We start from the raw sequence: 17293 nt of genomic DNA, 5'->3' as shown, positions 1-17293 counted from the left end.
AAGGCTTCAACTTACCTTAGAGGTTCAGTTCGTTTAATTAAGTAGGTTTTTATGTTTAACATTTTCAAGTGATTGTCGCGACTGCCTCCATTACCCGGTTCTACCTCGTAAGCGTCATTAAGGCATTTGAGCGTTGCCTCAGATATGTGCACGCGTCTATAAAGAAAAGAATTCATTTTAACAATGATGCGCACAATATCTTTGAAGAAGTTACTTACCCAGGAATTCCACCTGACTCCATATGATTGGCAATGATGACGTCGTTGGACCATACATCAAAGTGCCATTTTTTGTTGCCAAGTACTCCGCACATTACGGATCCGCTATGAATACCAATACGCATATTAAGGTCGACCTGGTAAAGGAAGTTCATATGAATTACATTATACACAAAACAAATAACACTAGTCTACAAAATAAAATGTTTTTCATGTAAAAAAATTTAAATTTTTTTTTTATGGAACAGTTTTTGGATATCCCGTTATTTTTAGTTTTTCGCTCTTTTATCACTAAAAAAATTATATCTCGAGTTAGAAATGTCCGATTATATCGTTGTTGATACTTGTATGAAAGGTATTGAGATGACGAATAATCGCGTATAATTGGATCTGTGATAAGTTAAGTGGTTCTAAAACTATCGATGCAAAAAGGGAAAATTTTCAAAAAAAAAAAAATCTTGTATTACAGCGACCCTTTTCCGCCGGAAAAGTAAAAACAAATTGAAACAACCGAAAAATGACAAAGTTATAAGCAATTGATTTTTTTGAGGGTGTAGTTAAAATAATTAACTTCTTTATGAGGACATTTTTGGAAGTGCTTTTAAAGTTGTGCCTTTAAAACAACTCCCTTTTTTATTGCTGGGAAAAGTGTGGAACTACTTTTAGTTGCTTTATTATAAATTAATTGTCGAGTTATGTCATTTTTATGAAATAAAACATTAATTGGCCCCATAAGTTCAGTCTATAAATTTTTAGCTAGGGGCCTATAACCCCCCCCCCCAGGAAAATTGTCTAGCTACGCTAATGGATACATAGTGTCTTTTGCAATTATGTTCAGGGCGGGCCCCTGAGTCAATCTAGATATGTCCGTCTGTCTGTGAACACATTTTTGTGATCAAAGTCTGGGTCGCAGTTTTAGCCCAATCGACTTCAAATTTGGCACATAACATTCTTACAATACACACTAAAAACAAGCATGCCCGGTTCCAAAGATTTTGTCTTTACTTTAAAAAATTTGGTATTGATTCCGAGCCAAAGAAGCGGAGAATACAAGTAAGGATACTTTTAAGACACAATTCTCTTCTAAATTTGGGTTTTGTGTACTTGCTTCTAGGAAGCAAATTTTAATTTTTCGCTTTCTCATCTTTTTTTCTTCATATGCTATCAAAGTCCTTTAAAAACGTGTTAACGACAATATTATTTTCCAATTTAAGACTCGACTTTCAGTAGAAATTATGCTATGTTGCAAATAAAAAACATCTTTAAAATAAAGTTTTGAAAAACATGTCCTATATTTGAACGATTTCTTGCTTTGTAGTCAAGATACAAAAAGACAACTAATTTAAGGACAATTTCATTAAATTTAAAGAATATTTCTGAATTATTAGTCAAGTTGACCTTAGCCCAAACATTTTTTCTTTCATGTTATGATACCCATTTTTAATTCAAATCACTTAATTATAAGGACAATACGACTTCATTGAAAAGTTTATCGACTTTTCGACAAGGAAAAAAACTTTATATTAGAGAAATGCGTCTTCTATGCTAAGCAAAATTTGCATTTGTTTTCTAAAAACACGAAATCTTTGACCTCACGACAATATTTTTTTTTCAGTGCATGATAAATTTGGTTGAAATCGGTTCATATTTATTGATATAGCTTCTATATATATCTTTTGACCAATTTACATTCATATGACCACAGAAGTCAAAATTGCAATCCGGTTTACTTGAAACTTTGCAGAGGAAGTAGTACTACACTCAAAAAAAAGTGAACTCTCTATTTCACTAAAGCCATATTAACTTTATATTAGTTCATAGAATCATTATGTTTGGAAAAAGTTTATTTTAGTCAAATAATTTTTTGCGTATGTTAGTTAAATGAACTAAAAAACGGGAAAAAGTTATACACAAATAAAGCATAAAGATTTCCTAATTTCGTATTTCTTACAAAATAGTTCATTATTTCTTTAAATTTGTAAATTTTACCAAAAATGTGTCCATCGTGAACTTCGTATGTCACTAAAGACATTCTTGCAATTTTGAACTCCAAGACCGTTTAGTTAAAATTTTCTAAAAAAGTTCCAAATTTTCTAAAATTAATCGAAAGTTATCTTTCCTGGTGGGTTCACTGTTTTTTCAGTGTATGCATGCCAAATTTAGTTGAAATCAGTTCAGATTTAGATATAGCTCCCATATATATATATATGTCTTTCCGATTTGGGCAAAAAATCCATATTTTCCTAGTAAAATCGCCACTTTTAAGTCGAAAACTTGTAATAATGACTTAAATTTTCCTATACTTTCAAAAAATATCTATTGACCGATGAATCCATAAATGCACTTTTACGTTGTGTTTTTAATCCCAGGGCATTAGCGGACTTAAATTTTAAGTCAGAGTCTTTTAAAACGTTTTAACGACAACTCATATTTTTGAACGCTCTTTAGCTTTGATGTCAAGACACAAAAAGTCGAGAAATAAATAAACATAAAGATGATTTTGTTGAAATTTTTTCAGAATTATTAAAGCCAATTTGACTTTAGTTCAACATATTTTGTTTTCATGTGACTATACCCAATTGTAACTCGAATCATTTAACTGCAAGGATACTTTTGCAGTGTACTTAATTTTTAGACAAAAATGTGGGAAAAATTAAAGGAGAAGGAAAAAGACAAAATCATTTTTAGGAACATATTGACACCCAAAGAAAAAATTCCCGTTTCATATAAGTGATTCAACAATTGTCTCTAAACTGTTCTATTTGTTTTAAAGCCTGAAATTTTGTTCTTCAGAAAAGAAAACTCTTCGTTCAGTGTAGTAATTTTTCTTAAAGATGGTTACTAAGTTCGAGCTTGGCCGCTTAAATCAAAAATTAATAAGTAAAAGCAGAATAACATTATATATAGTTTTCTTTATTTATGGCTTATTTAAAAAAATCTTTCTACGAGTTTTGATTAATGGTTAAATTTATTTTTCTAATATTGCGACTAACATCGTCAGTCTTCGACGGGGAATTAAAATTTTAACACATACACAAAAAGAAGAAAAGAGAAAGTTTTCGTCCGTCCATAAAAATTAAAATTAATTAATAGACAATTAACTATTAGAAAAGGACGTCAAACCGAAGTAAGAAATAAATGAATTCATTAAAATAAAGGTCAACAAAATTAATCCGATGTCCATTTAGGGGGACATTCGAAAACGACAACAAACACTATTTCCCGACTTACACTCAAAAAAAAGTAAACCCTATATTTCACTAAAGCTGATTTAATTCTCTTTTAGTTCATGGAATTATTACGTTTTAAGAAAGTTTCCATGCCATCAACAATTTTTTGCGTACGTAAGTTAACTTAACTAAAGCAGAAGAAAAAATTATACACAATTGAAGTATAAAGATGAACTAAATTCGTGTCTCCCACAAAATAGTTCAGAATTCCTTAATATTTGTAAATTTTACCAATAATGCGTCCATCATGAACTTCGTATGGCACTAAAGACATTTTTGCAATTTTGAACTCCAATTTTTTCCTTCAAACTACGAAATTTTCTTTAATAAATGAAAAATAATAATTTTGTCTAATAAATCTTCTTAAATTTGTCGAAAATTTTTTACTTGTTTTTGCGAAATCAGCGCGACATCTGCGTTTATAATACAGTTTAGTTAAAATTTTCTACAATTAATCAAATTTTTCTACAATTAACTAAAATTTTCTTTCCTGGTGGGTTCACTGTTTTTTCAGTGTAGTTTCGATTTTTTCTCGATGTTATTTTACAGTAGAGGCTTTAATCTAAACAAGCTATAAATATTTCGTATATTGATGATCACTAAAATCCTTGTTTTGTAAACTTCTTTAACAATAAACCAAAAATACGAAATTTTGAGACTATTTATCTACTGTATGCCTCTTGTAAATTGATATTCATACAAGAACTATAGCCGATATTTTTCCGGATTCTTTTCTGAATTTTTTCTCACACTTTTCGTAAAGCCATTAGGTTACAATTCAAGAATCAAGTTCTCAGAAGAAACTTATATAACTCTTGAACTAATTGAAGTAGGTTCTCAAATTTATAATTTTATCATACACTAAAAAAAAACCAATTTAACTTTATTTTAGTTCATGGAATTATTATGTTTGGAGAAAGTTTCCTTTACTCTAATATTTGTTTTTGCGTACATTAGTTAAATTAACTAAAAAACGGGAAAAAATTATACACAAATTATGAAGATTTACTAAATTCGTATTTCTCACAAAATAGTTCATTATTTCTTTAAAATTGTAACTTTTACTACAAATGCGTCCATCACAGAGATGGTCCGAATAGCAATTTTTTGAGATTTCTACTGTCAAAAAGTTGTAAACGTCAAAAACGTCATATACCTGTATAAAACGTAAAAAACCGTAGTAAATGTCATAAACACCTACAGGATCCTTAGATTTGATTTCAAAGACTATTTTAATATCCTTAGTTATGGAAACGTCATATTGAAGTATTTTAGAATTTTTTTATAATAATATTTAGAAATTTTTACTCAAAAGCAATTTGCACAATTTGCAGGCATACACGTTTGAATGCAACGCGTTTTCTGAATCTGTGAAAATTGTTGTAGTAACAATAGGATTTAGGTACAACTTGTGGACATGCCAACCGCGTTGATTTAAATTAATTAATAACTCCTCTTTTAATACGGCTATGTGAAATCCAGCTGGCAGTAGTACACTTATATTTACTATTTGTTAATAAAGAAAGGCATTCTCGATTAAAGTAAAACATAAATGGTTCTAAAAAACGTATACTGTACAAAAATACTTATATTGCAAAAAACTAACAGCCTATTTCTGCTATCCGAATTCTAGTCTTCGTTCGCATACAAAACGAAAAAACAGATGATTTTGGTTTCTCTAAGGGGTGTCTAAACGAAGATCGAAACGAAAGTCAATGCGAACGTAAGCTCTAAAATTGGGTTCCTCTAACTCGATTCGTTCGCATTTTGACGAACTGAAATGTCAAAAACACTCACTTGGTAAAGACCTTTCGTTTTGTGGAAAAAGGCATTTATAAATAGGAAAAACTTAATAATTGATAAATTGATTAAAGCTTTTATTGTAAATATGTGATAAAAGTTAATTATATCGATCTATTTGTTCTTTACAACCGCCATAGAGACCGTTTAAGGGAAAGTCTAACACGAACAAACACATACATTTCGAATGAAACACTCATTAAAAGGAGAACTGAACTGTAATTATTTTAGAAATATGGAAATACCTCTCTACTCGGGCTAATTTGTTAAAAAATTATTGGGCTAAACCAAATATCAGAAGCGGGAAAAGTTTGCCAAAAGAACGGCGATGCCAGATTGAATTTTATGGAAAATAATTTTTAAAATGTATGGATATTTTTCAGGAAATTTAAATAATTGAGATCGGGTAATACTAACATTTGACAGTAACGTAAGCGAATGAACGAAAGGAAGTTAGAGAAACCCAAATCTAGACGAAAGTGAGTGACTACCGTTCGTTCGCAATTGATTTCGTTCGGATGTCAGAAATAGGCTGTAAATATTTTACGAAGGTTAGCATTTTTAATTTAAGGGAATTTCTTATAATGAAAAGGCATTCGGAAATACAAAAATTAAAAAAAAAGTATGAAATAAACGGTTCTAAAACAAGTGTACTGTACAAATTCTTATATTGTCAAAAACTAGGTATTTTCAGAAGGTTTACGACGTTTTTGACGTATGGTAAAATACGTCGTAAATGTATATCAAATACTTTACAGTTTACGACAGACCATCTCTGGTCCATCATGAACATCGTATGTCACTAAAGACATTCTTGCAATTTTGAAGTCCAATTTTTTCCTTCAAACTATAAAATTTTCTTTGACAATTGGAAAAAATTAATTATGTCTAATTAATTTTCTTGAATTTGTCGAAAAATATTTACTTATTTTTGTGATATCGGAGTGATGCCAGCGTTTGTAATACTGTTTAGTTAAAATTTTCGAAAAATATTCAAAATGTTCTAAAATTAACCAAAAGTACTTTCCTGGTGGGTTCACTGATTTTTCAGTGTACAAGCTGTTAGTACATGTAAAAAAAGATGAAAAAATATAGGTTTTAACATTAGGCCTAGCTTCGCCAATGGATGTTGGCTAAAGTAAATTTTATAAACTTAAACTACGGAATAAAACCCTTTTAAACTGCAAGTGGGTTAGACAGACGAACTATTTAATAAATGGTTCACGATAATGTTAATAAAATGGGGTTAATTTAAGCACCTAGAAGGACCTTTTGGCCGAATTGTTGTTTTGTTTTTTTTTTACCCTACATTCCTTACAAGATTACTCATTATGTATTACGAATGAGTATGAAAAGTATAAATTCGGGCGGGGCTGACTCAGCCCTATTTTGTAAATATACATTTTGCGATACCATCTCAAATCCTTTTGGTTATTTAAATCTGAATCGATTTGGACATTTTTTAGACTTCTACAAAATCTCTAGACTTAAAGTTTAAAACAGTTAATGTCCTGTGGCGGACCTCAATGTTACTAAACAATTTGAGAAATATTTAATTCTTAAGTCATTTTTATACAATCTCGCAAAAGTGCATTTATGATTTATGGGTCGATAGATATGTGCTAGAGATGTTAGGAAAATTTGAGCCATTGTCACAATGTTTTTGACTTAGCAGAGGTGATTTTACAAGGATAATGTGGGTATTTGGTCATATTTGCCCAAATCGATTTTGATTTGTTGAAATCTAGAACAGTAATTCTATTCTCTGAGCAAAATTTAAAGTAAATTAGAATGAAACTTTTACCTACGGTGGTCATATGAGTCTAAATCGTGCGAAAGATATACATATATGTTGATTCCACTCCGTGTGCAAAATTTCATATAAATCCAAAACACTTATAATACCTGTGTTAAAAGTTGTAAACTCCTCAAATTTGAATATTGAATTTTGACAATTTTTTTCGACAACGGTTGCTACATTCTCTCTGTCGTAACATTTTTGTCTAGACTTCTCCGAATTTTGTGTTTGGTTGTTTCTTTAGGACACCAAATAATACGTTTTAAGCTTTATATCAGCTATTTTGGTGAAGTAGTATATGAGCTCTTCTAATACCAAAATCGGAAGCACGGGTTGATAAGCCCCTTTTCCAAAATGCCTCATAAAGGGTGATACGGTCAAAATTTGGTCAATATAAACTTGACACACACAAAAAAAATAACTGCAAATAAATATTAACAACTTTATTTGTATGTAGAATCTGCTTATGCTCAACAAATTTGTCTATTGAACATGAGGCATTTGTTGTTGAAATGTGTTTGTAGATGCTTCACAGAGGAAATAATAGAAATATTCTGAATTTTCAACAAATTGCTTTGTTGCGAAAATAGTTGACTGCTATCGATATGAAAACAAAAATACAAGACTGGTTACGCACACATCGCTGAGAATATGTACGAAAGCTATATTTATATATTTTATATATTATTTGTATATTTTTCAATATGGTAGTTTCTTAAATGTGTTTTTGTATGAGATAAATAATAAAACCATATTAATATCGGGATTAGAGTTATTACAATTCTAATTAACTAGAATATATAGCACTGGGAAAAAAGTTGTCAAAATGCTTGCTAGACCCGGGACTACTCAAATTTAAAATTGTCAAACATTTACAAAACTGAGTATAGGATTTTCGACACAAAAATGTTACATGTTCCCCGTCCAAAAATAACATTTTGGTCATATTCCTTCTCTGTGTGTACTTAACAAAATATCTCCAAAATTGTTCCGGCAATTTTGCAATTTTCGTGCAATTCATAGCAAAATTCTGTCAATTTTAATTTCAATTTAATTTTTTATCAATACACCAATAAATTTGTTACAGGTCATTGATAAACTCCAACAAACCACAATCAAATTTTTTCGTTCAAATTCAAAAATATTTGTTGAGGATTAAACGTAACGTTCAACAACAAATATTTTGTACTGTTGGATGCTCAACAAATTACTTACAAATTATGTTATTGAGAACACAAATTATTTGTTGCCTTCTGATGGTGACGATTGCTAACAACTTTTTTGTAATAATGGTTATTAAAAGTACAAATTAGTTTGTTGCAGGAAAATTAACAAATTTTGTTATTGGTTTTCCAACAAAAGTTATTGGTTCTCAAACTTATTTTTATCTGTGCATATCTCTATCAATTTTGCATTTAAAAAACCTGAAAACCCCTCATTCTGAAGGTGTGTGTGTGTAGAATGTTGCTCCTATTTTGATTTTGGAATTCACTCTTCAGTTGTCAAAATGCCGTCCAAGCAAGAAGAGCAGCGTATCAAAATTTTGCTCGCGCATCACGAAAATCCGAGCTACTCGCACGCAAAGCTGGCGAAATCGCTAAAAGTTGCCAAATCAACCGTTACAAATGTAATTAAAGTGTCGACAACCAGGAAGTCTGGATCGGGGGGAAATCGAAAACCGGAAGCCGCTGAGACGACAAAGAGAGTTGCCGGTAGTTTCAAGCGAAACCCTAACCTCTCTCTCCGAGATGCCGAAAATAAGCTGGATGTATCGTCTACAACCGTGCATCGAGCCAAAAAAACGAGCCGGACTATCGACTTACAAGAAGGTAGTGACTCCAAATCGCGATGATAATCAAAATACGACGGCCAAAGCGCGATCCCGGAGGCTGTACACGACGATGCTGACGAAGTTTGACTGCGTGGTAATGGACGACGAAACCTACGTCAAAGCCGACTACAAGCAGCTTCCGGGACAGGAGTTTTATACGGCAAAAGGAAGGTGAAAGGTAGCAGATATTTTCAAGCACATAAAACTGTCAAAGTTCGCAAAGAAATATCTGGTTTGGCAAGCCATCTGTACCTGTGGCTTGAAAAGCAGCATTTTCATAGCATCCGGGACTGTCAACCAAGAAATTTACGTGAAAGAGTGTTTGAATAAACGTCTGCTGCCTTTCCTGAAGAAACACGGTTGTTTCGTACTGTTTTGGCCGGATTTGGCATTTTGCCATTACAGTAAAAAGGCCATGGAGTGGGCTATTGTCAAGCGGAACCTAAAGAAGACCAAAAAAACTGCTAAGGACGAGCAGCAGTTCAAGGCAAACTGACTTTCTGCGGCGAAGAAGGTGGACAAGGTGGCTGTACAAAATCTGATGGCAGGTGTCAAGCGTGAGGCCCGGCAATTCGGATTTGGAAAAGCGAAATTCTAACTGAATATGTTTCCTGAATTTTATACTAATTGAACTTGAAAAAGAAATTTAATTTGATTTTTTAAATAAACGATTTCACCGATTTACACGCGTTTTCCCTTGACCAAATTTTGACCGTATCACCCTTTATGTCCACTAACTAACTGTAAAAGGTTTCGATATTCTACCGTTAAACAGCTGAGAAATAGGCATATTACAAAAAGTGAAGTTTTTTTAACATAAGTCCCCCTTTTTGGGGATTTTCGAAACGAATTACGGGAATATTTTATTGATCAATATTTCTTGGAACACCTTTTCCTGCAAAACGCAATAAAAATCATAATGATATAATAGTATTGACCCCACATTGGTAAAATGTTGCAAATTAATTAATTGTGAGGCCCATATCTCGCGAATTGTTAGAGATATTCGCACATATAGAAATTTACAAGTTATATTCAGCAAAGAAATCATGGAAATCGGTTCATAATTTGACCGCTAAAAGAAAATTTCATACACCCGAGATGACCAACTTTCAATGTCTATAGGCCAGCCCGTGGCCTCCTAGGGGTCAACAAACTTGCAAACTTAGAGGAAAATACCTCAAATTTCACGCAAAACAAAACTTATGTTGATATTTTTATCCAAAAAGTTTCAGAATTATTTCTAAAAAAACATTGTTTCTACCCTTAAAGTGTGCAAAATTTCATCAAAATCGATCCAGATTTAGATGTAGCTCCTATATACACTGTGGTTCACTTTAATAAAGGCATGCTAAAGTTTTTGAAATAAATTGTTTGCGCTTACGAAAACCCTTCTAAATGCAAGGAACATTTCCGAAAATGTGTGATATGGATATTTTTCTATTCGACAATGTTCAATTCAATTCAAAATATCTTTTTACTTACCCAATAACTTAAGTTAGACCAAATTTATGAATTAAATAAAGGAAAATATTGGCTCATATATATAAAGGCAATACAGAAAATTGGTTGAAACGTTAATTTTATTAACTTTTTTATGACTTATTCATAAAGATGAGTTTAAGTAGAAACTAAATATTATATTTAATAATGTGTGTAGCCTCCATGTTGGGATATTGTTTCGAAAATTCGGTTCGGAAGAGAGGTGTATAATGCCTTTAGGTAATCCAGGGATATTTCCTCCCAAGTAGATTTTATGCCTATAATGAGCGATTCTTTATCTTCGTATTGTTTTCCTCCTTCATATACTTTCCGTGAAAACCATCCCCAAGCATTTTCAATTATATTTAGGTCTGGGGAATAAGGCGGCCATTTCAATAACTGTACATTTTGGCTTTCAATGAATGATTTTACTTGTCGGGCGGTATGTATTGGTGCATTATCTTGTTGTAGAATCCAAGGAAGAGGTCCAAACAAATCGCTAAACTTTGGAAAAGCTGTTTCTAATATTACTTTGTAAGTATTTCCATTCATTTTTGTGCTCTGGAAGCTTAATTCGATGGTTCCAAAGTAACTGATTGCCCCCCACACCATAACACCTCCTTGTCGGCTATGATGACGGGTCAAATAACGTTTTTCTTTTCTTAAATCATGGAAATAATAATTATATCCATCAGGACCGTCTAGATTAAACTTTTTTCGTCGGTAAATATCACCATTCTCCAGTCAGTTTGCAATGGTCCTTGGCCTACCGTCCATGCCATGTGATCTCTTGCAAACTCGAGTCGTTGGTTTTTTCGTGCAGAATTTAATGGAGGCTTTTTGACCAATTTCAAACGTTTCAAGTGTCCGGCACTCAAAATTACTCGACGTACGGTGGATTTGCTAGCTTCAACGCCGACTTCGTGTTTAATTTTTGAAATTGATTTTCCCGAATTAGAAGCACATCGGATGATACGCCTTCTTTCTGCTGCTGATGTTGCTTTTGATTGTCTTCCTTTATAATTTTTCCCATAGTCACTTGGATTTTTTATGTAATTGTCAACACAAGATGGACTCCGACCAATTTTTTTGCGATTTTACGATTTGAGTACCCCTCTGAATGAAGCACGTCGATTTTGGTTTTCTCTACCACTGTCAAGGCTTTTCCTTTGCCCATTTTTAACAAAAGCTTGTCCTACTGACTTTATTAACTTAAAAACAGTCTTAAAATTATTTTTTTTTTTCCACAAAAACACTTTAAACTAGCTGAAATAACCACTGCATTTATTCAACTGAACCGCTTATATAGCGTCTGTTTTTGACATTTTCTTTCTTTTGTCTTTCGAAGTACCGTTACCTTAAAACAGAACAGTTGGTAGTTGCCATATCGCTTTGGAAACTATCCAAAAATTTCTAAAAAAGTGATTTTAAAAAAATATGTGCAGAATTTTGAGGTCAAATTGCCGAAATGTACAAAAACTACCCTGCCTTTATCCATATGAACCAGAGTGTATATGTATCGCTCGATATTTCCAAATTTAACTATAAAACCTTTATTAAACGATCTTACTCAAATTTGGCAGTATGTAATCTTCTATAGTACTAACTATACCTATACCTAACTAAAATCAGCGAAATCGGTTCAGATTTAGATATAACTCCCATATATATGTATCGCCCAATTTTGCCCATGGGACCCTTATTTTGGTTCTCTTGTGGCTTTCACACTTCTTTTTAATATAATTGTATGTATTTTAATTAATTTGCTTAATTCTTCGTCGATTTTTGTGTGGTATTTAACCTTTCCAGGAAGTAAATATAGCATTTTTATGTTTTTTGTTTTTCAGCCAAAATGAGAATAATTCGCTATTTTTATCTTCACTATTTCTAGAAAAAATTACATTTATTTTAGTATGGGCAAGTTTGGGCAGACAAACTTTACAGCACGTAGGTTTAGGTTTAGGTTACAAGGGACCTCCTTTTTATAGCCGAGACCGAACGGCGTTCCACATTGCAGTGAAACCACTTAAAGAAGCTTTGAAACCCTCAGAAATGTCACCGGCATTACTGAGGTGGGATAATCCACCATTGAAAAACTATTTGGTGTTCGGTCGAAGCAGGAATCGAACCCACGACCTTGTGTATGCAAGGCGGGCATGCTAACCATTGCACCACGGTGGTTCCCTTACAACACGTAAAAGTATACCCCCTGACGAACAATAATAAGCAAAGATTTGCATTAACAATCGTTAACAAATCTAGTTCTATTCCTCGCAAATATACGTATGTACTAAACTTTTCACAAGTAAACAGCACTATTGAAACCACAAATTCAAAAAACCAAAAATATTTTTTTTAAGTGTTTACAACATTTTGAACTACGAATCCTCGTCTTAGAATCCACATTTAAAAGTTTTCCTTATTCACTTTTATTGCGAAAAAAAAAAAATTAAACACGAAATGTTTCACTTTGTGCTTTCCTTGAGTACACGCAACTTGTACAGATTTTGGTAAACAACCAAAAGTCGTGCGTGAGCGTGAGTCACGAAAATAATATCTTCGTGAGTGTGCGTGAGTAACGAATTTCGGAAAAACACGCTGACGAAAATAATCGGGCTTACGAACATTAAATACTTACGAGTTTAATTTATTTATAATTTTAGTGGCATCCTAAGTGTTAAGAGTATTATAACGGTCTCGATTTCAATCATACTCATATTTTCAGTCAGGTTCTATAGGTAAATTACTTATAAAATTGTTCGTGAGTCACGAGGTTTCTCGTGAGCCACCACATTTTTCGTGAGTCAAGATATTTTTCGTTTCACGACATTTAAAAGATTTTCGTGCGTGAGTGTGCATGAGTACAATTTTTTTTCGTGAGCGTGAGTACTACCAAAAAATATCGTGCGTGAGTGTGCGTGAATAAGATTTCTCCGTCGTGAGTGTGCGTGAGTAAAATATTACTCACGTGCACACCTCTAGCCCAGAGTGCACTGTGATAGGATAAAATTATTTGGTACACTATGACGTATAAATAACGAATGAACATTAGAAAGTCACTCATACGCACCAATGTTTAAATCTAAACGACCAATTGCCCGTTCTTATGAATCGAATTTGTTTGCAAACTGTGTGGGATTGCAACTAAAACATTGTACTTTATATTTCTCTATATAAGGCTATTTAAACTATTTTGCCATTGTATAACTTCTAGTTTCTAGTCTATAAAAACTTTTGGTAATAAAATATTGACGTGTTTGATAAATACAAGATTTATCTGCCACTTCTTGCTTGATGGTCATCAAATAAATTAAATCTGAAGCTCCTTGGTTAATACTCGAGTATTAACCAAAACTGTAAGGTATTTGACATACATATACGACGTATTTTACCATATGTCGAAAATGTTGTAAAATTTCGTAAAATACTTAGTTTTTGACAATATAAGAATTTGTACAGTATACGCTTTTTAGAACCATTTATGCCTTACTTTTTTATTTTTATACCCTTCACCACTACTGTGGTACAGGGTATAATAAGTTTGTGCATTTGTATGTAACGCCAAGAAGGAAAAGCCTGAGACCCATCGTTTAGTATACCGATCGTCTTAGAATTAAATTCTCAGTCGATTTAGCGATGTCCGTCTGTCTGTCTGTCCGTCTGTCTGTCTGTCTGTTCATGTATTTTTGTGCGCAAAGTACAGGTCGCAGTTTAAGTGCGATCGTCCTCAAATTTGGCACAGGGTCGTTTTGGGGAACAAAGACGATCGCTATTGATTTTAGAAAAAATCGGTTCAGATTTAGATATAGCTGTCATATATATTTATCCCCGATCTGGTTATAATTGGCGTGTTTATCAACCGATGTTCTTCAAATTCCGTACATACTAATATTTGATGAGTCTCGAAAAACTTGCAAAATATTATCTAAATCGGTTCAGATTTAGATATAGCTCCCATATATATCTTTCGTCCGATTTAGACTCATATGGCAACAGAGGCCAAAGTTTACTACCGATTTTCGTGAAACAGAGAGTAGAATTGACATTCTACCAATGCTTGCTAAATTTGATTGAAATCGGTTCAGATTTAGATATAGCTCCCATATATATCTTTCGCCCGATATGGACTAATATGGTCCTAAAAGGCAGAGTTTTGCCCCAATTTGGTTGAAATTTTGCACAGGGAGTAGATTTAGCATTGTAGCTATGCGTGCTAAATTTGGTTGAAATCGATTCAGATTTAGATATAGCTCCCATATATATCTTTCGCCCGATATGCACTTATATGGACCCAGAAGCCAGAGTTTTATCCCGATTAGCTTGAAACTTTGCACAAGGAGTACAATTGGTAGTATAGTCATGTGTGCCTAATTTGATTGAAATCCGTTCAGATTTAGATATAGCTACCATATATATTTTTCGCCCGATATAGACTTATATGGCCCCAGAAGCCAGAGTTTTGGCCCAATTTGGTTGAAATTTTGCTCTAGGAGTACAATTAGTAATATAGTCATGTGTGCCAAATTTGATTGAAATCGGTTCAGATTTAGATATAGCTTCCATATATATTTTTCGCCCGATATGGACTTATATGGCCCCAGAAGCCAGCGTTTTGGCCCAATTTGGTTGAAATTTTGCACTAGGAGTACAATTAGTAATATAGTCCTGTGTGCCAAATTTGATTGAAATCGGTTCAGATTTAGATATAGCTCCCATATATATGTTTTTCTGATTTCGACAAAAATGGTCAAAACACCAACATTTTCCTTCTTAAATGGGAGCCACCGTGGTGCAATGGTTAGCATGCCCGCCTTGCATACACAAGGTCGTGGGTTCGATTCCTGCTTCGACCGAATACCAAAAAGTTTTTCAGCGGTGGATTATCCCACCTCAGTAATGCTAGTGACATTTCTGAGGGTTTCAAAGCTTCTCTAAGTGGTTTCACTGCAATGTGGAACGCCGTTCGGACTCGGCTATAAAAAGGAGGTCCCTTGTCATTGAGCTTAACATGGAATCGGGCAGCACTCAGTGATAAGAGAGAAGTTCACCAATGTGGTATCACAATGGACTGAATAGTCTAAGTGAGCCTGATACATCGGGCTGCCACCTAACCTAACCTAACCTTCCTTGTTAAATCGCCACACCTAACCTAGTCGAAAAGGTGTAAAAATGACTCTAATTTTCCTAAACTTCTAATACATATATATTGAGCGATAAATCATAAATAAACTTTTGCGAAGTTTCCTAAAAATTGCTTCAGATTTAAATGTTTCCCATAAATATTTATAACCTGCGCCACACTGTGGAACAGGGTATTATAAGTTAGTGCATATGTTTGCAACACCCAGAAGGAGACGAGATAGACACATGGTGTCTTTGGCAAAAATGCTCAGGGTGGGCTCCTGAGTCGATATTGCCATGTCCGTCTGTCCGTGAACACATTTTTGTAATCAAAGTCTAGGTCGCAGTTTTAGTCCAATCGACTTCAAATTTGGCACAAGTATGTGTTTTGGCTCGGAATAGATCCCTATTGATTTTGGAAGAAATCGGTTCAGATTTAGATATAGCTCCCATATATATATTTTGCCCGATATGGACTTATATGGACCCAGAAGCCAGAGTTTTATCCCGATTAACTTGAAATTTTGCACAAGGAGTACAATTAGTACTATAGTCAAGTGTGCCAAATTTTATTGAAATCGGTTCAGATTTAGATATAGCTCCCATATATAGCTTTCGGCCGATTTACACTCATATGACCACAGTGGCCAATTTTTTTCTCCGATTTAGTTGACATTTTGCGCAGGGAGTAGAATTAGCATTGTAGCTATGCGTGCCAAATTTGGTTGAAATCGGTTCAGATTTAGATATAGCACCCATATATATGTTTTTCTCATTTCGACAAAAATGGTCAAAATACCAAAATTTTCCTTGTAAAATCGCCACTGCTTAGTCGAAAAGTTGTAAAAATGACTCTAATTTTCCTAAACTTCTAATACATATATATCGAGCGCTAAATCATAAATAAACTTTTGCGAAGTTTCCTTAAAATTGCTTCAGATTTAAATGTTTCCCATATTTTTTTACCAACATTGTGTTCCACCCTAGTGCATTAGCCGACTTAAATTTCGAGTCTATAGATTTTGTAGAAGTCTATCAAATTCTGTACAGATCGTGTGATATGTAAATGTATGTATTTGTGACAAACCTTTATATATAGCCCCCAACACATTTGACGGATGTGATATGGTATCGAAAATTTAGATCTACAAAGTGGTGCAGGGTATAATATAGTCGGCCCCGCCCGACTTTAGACTTTCCTTACTTGTTTTTTACTAACATTGTGTTCCACCCTAGTGCATTAAATTTTGAGTCTATAGATTTTGTAGAAGTCTATCAAATTCTGTCCAGATCGAGTGATATTTAAAAGTATATATTTGGGACAAACCTTTATATATAGCCCCCAACACATTTGAGCGATGCGATATGGTATCGAAAATTTAGATCTACAAAGTGGTGCAGGGTATAATATAGTCGGCCCCGCCCGACTTTAGACTTTCCTTACTTGTTTTTTTTGTGTATATACTAGAGGTCTGCACAATTCCATTTGTAAATGCAGATTACACGTGTACTTGCTACATGAGTACATCTATTTGAGAGAGTCGCAAAATAATTGGTACACATTTTGATGAACACCAAAAGCCACGAATAACTTCTTGTTGCCACTCTGATGTCTTCGCTACCAACAAACACATATTCCTCTTTCTCTCTTATTGAAGTGTACTCAGAGTGATCACGTCGAGTATGTTGCGAGAACAAAACTTCATAGAGTACTCCATGTACCATGTGCAGTTTCAGAAAAACAGTTACTCTCCAAAATATATGTTTTCGGCGTGTTATAAAGAACGGCCCAGTGGCGGAATCGAGAAGGACC

At 33.5% G+C, this 17293-nt stretch overlaps 1 protein-coding gene across 2 annotated transcripts in view; it reads right to left on the bottom strand.

Moving 5' to 3' along the window:
- The window catches only part of Ac78C (adenylyl cyclase 78C), a 291397-nt gene that overhangs the window by 50550 nt on the left and 223554 nt on the right, over positions 1 to 17293 (bottom strand). For both annotated transcript variants that reach the window (XM_075304668.1, XM_075304669.1), the window contains 2 exons: positions 219 to 355; positions 16 to 156 (listed from right to left, as the gene is read on the bottom strand). In XM_075304668.1, the coding sequence (XP_075160783.1) occupies positions 16 to 156; positions 219 to 355 (278 nt within the window). The remainder of the gene's footprint in view (positions 1 to 15; positions 157 to 218; positions 356 to 17293) is intronic.

This window comes from Haematobia irritans, chromosome 4, assembly GCF_050003625.1.
Source record: "Haematobia irritans isolate KBUSLIRL chromosome 4, ASM5000362v1, whole genome shotgun sequence".
NCBI lineage: Eukaryota > Metazoa > Arthropoda > Insecta > Diptera > Muscidae > Haematobia > Haematobia irritans.
The sequence above is the reverse complement of the archived record's forward strand: the minus strand, read 5'-3'. Positions and strand labels throughout refer to the sequence as shown.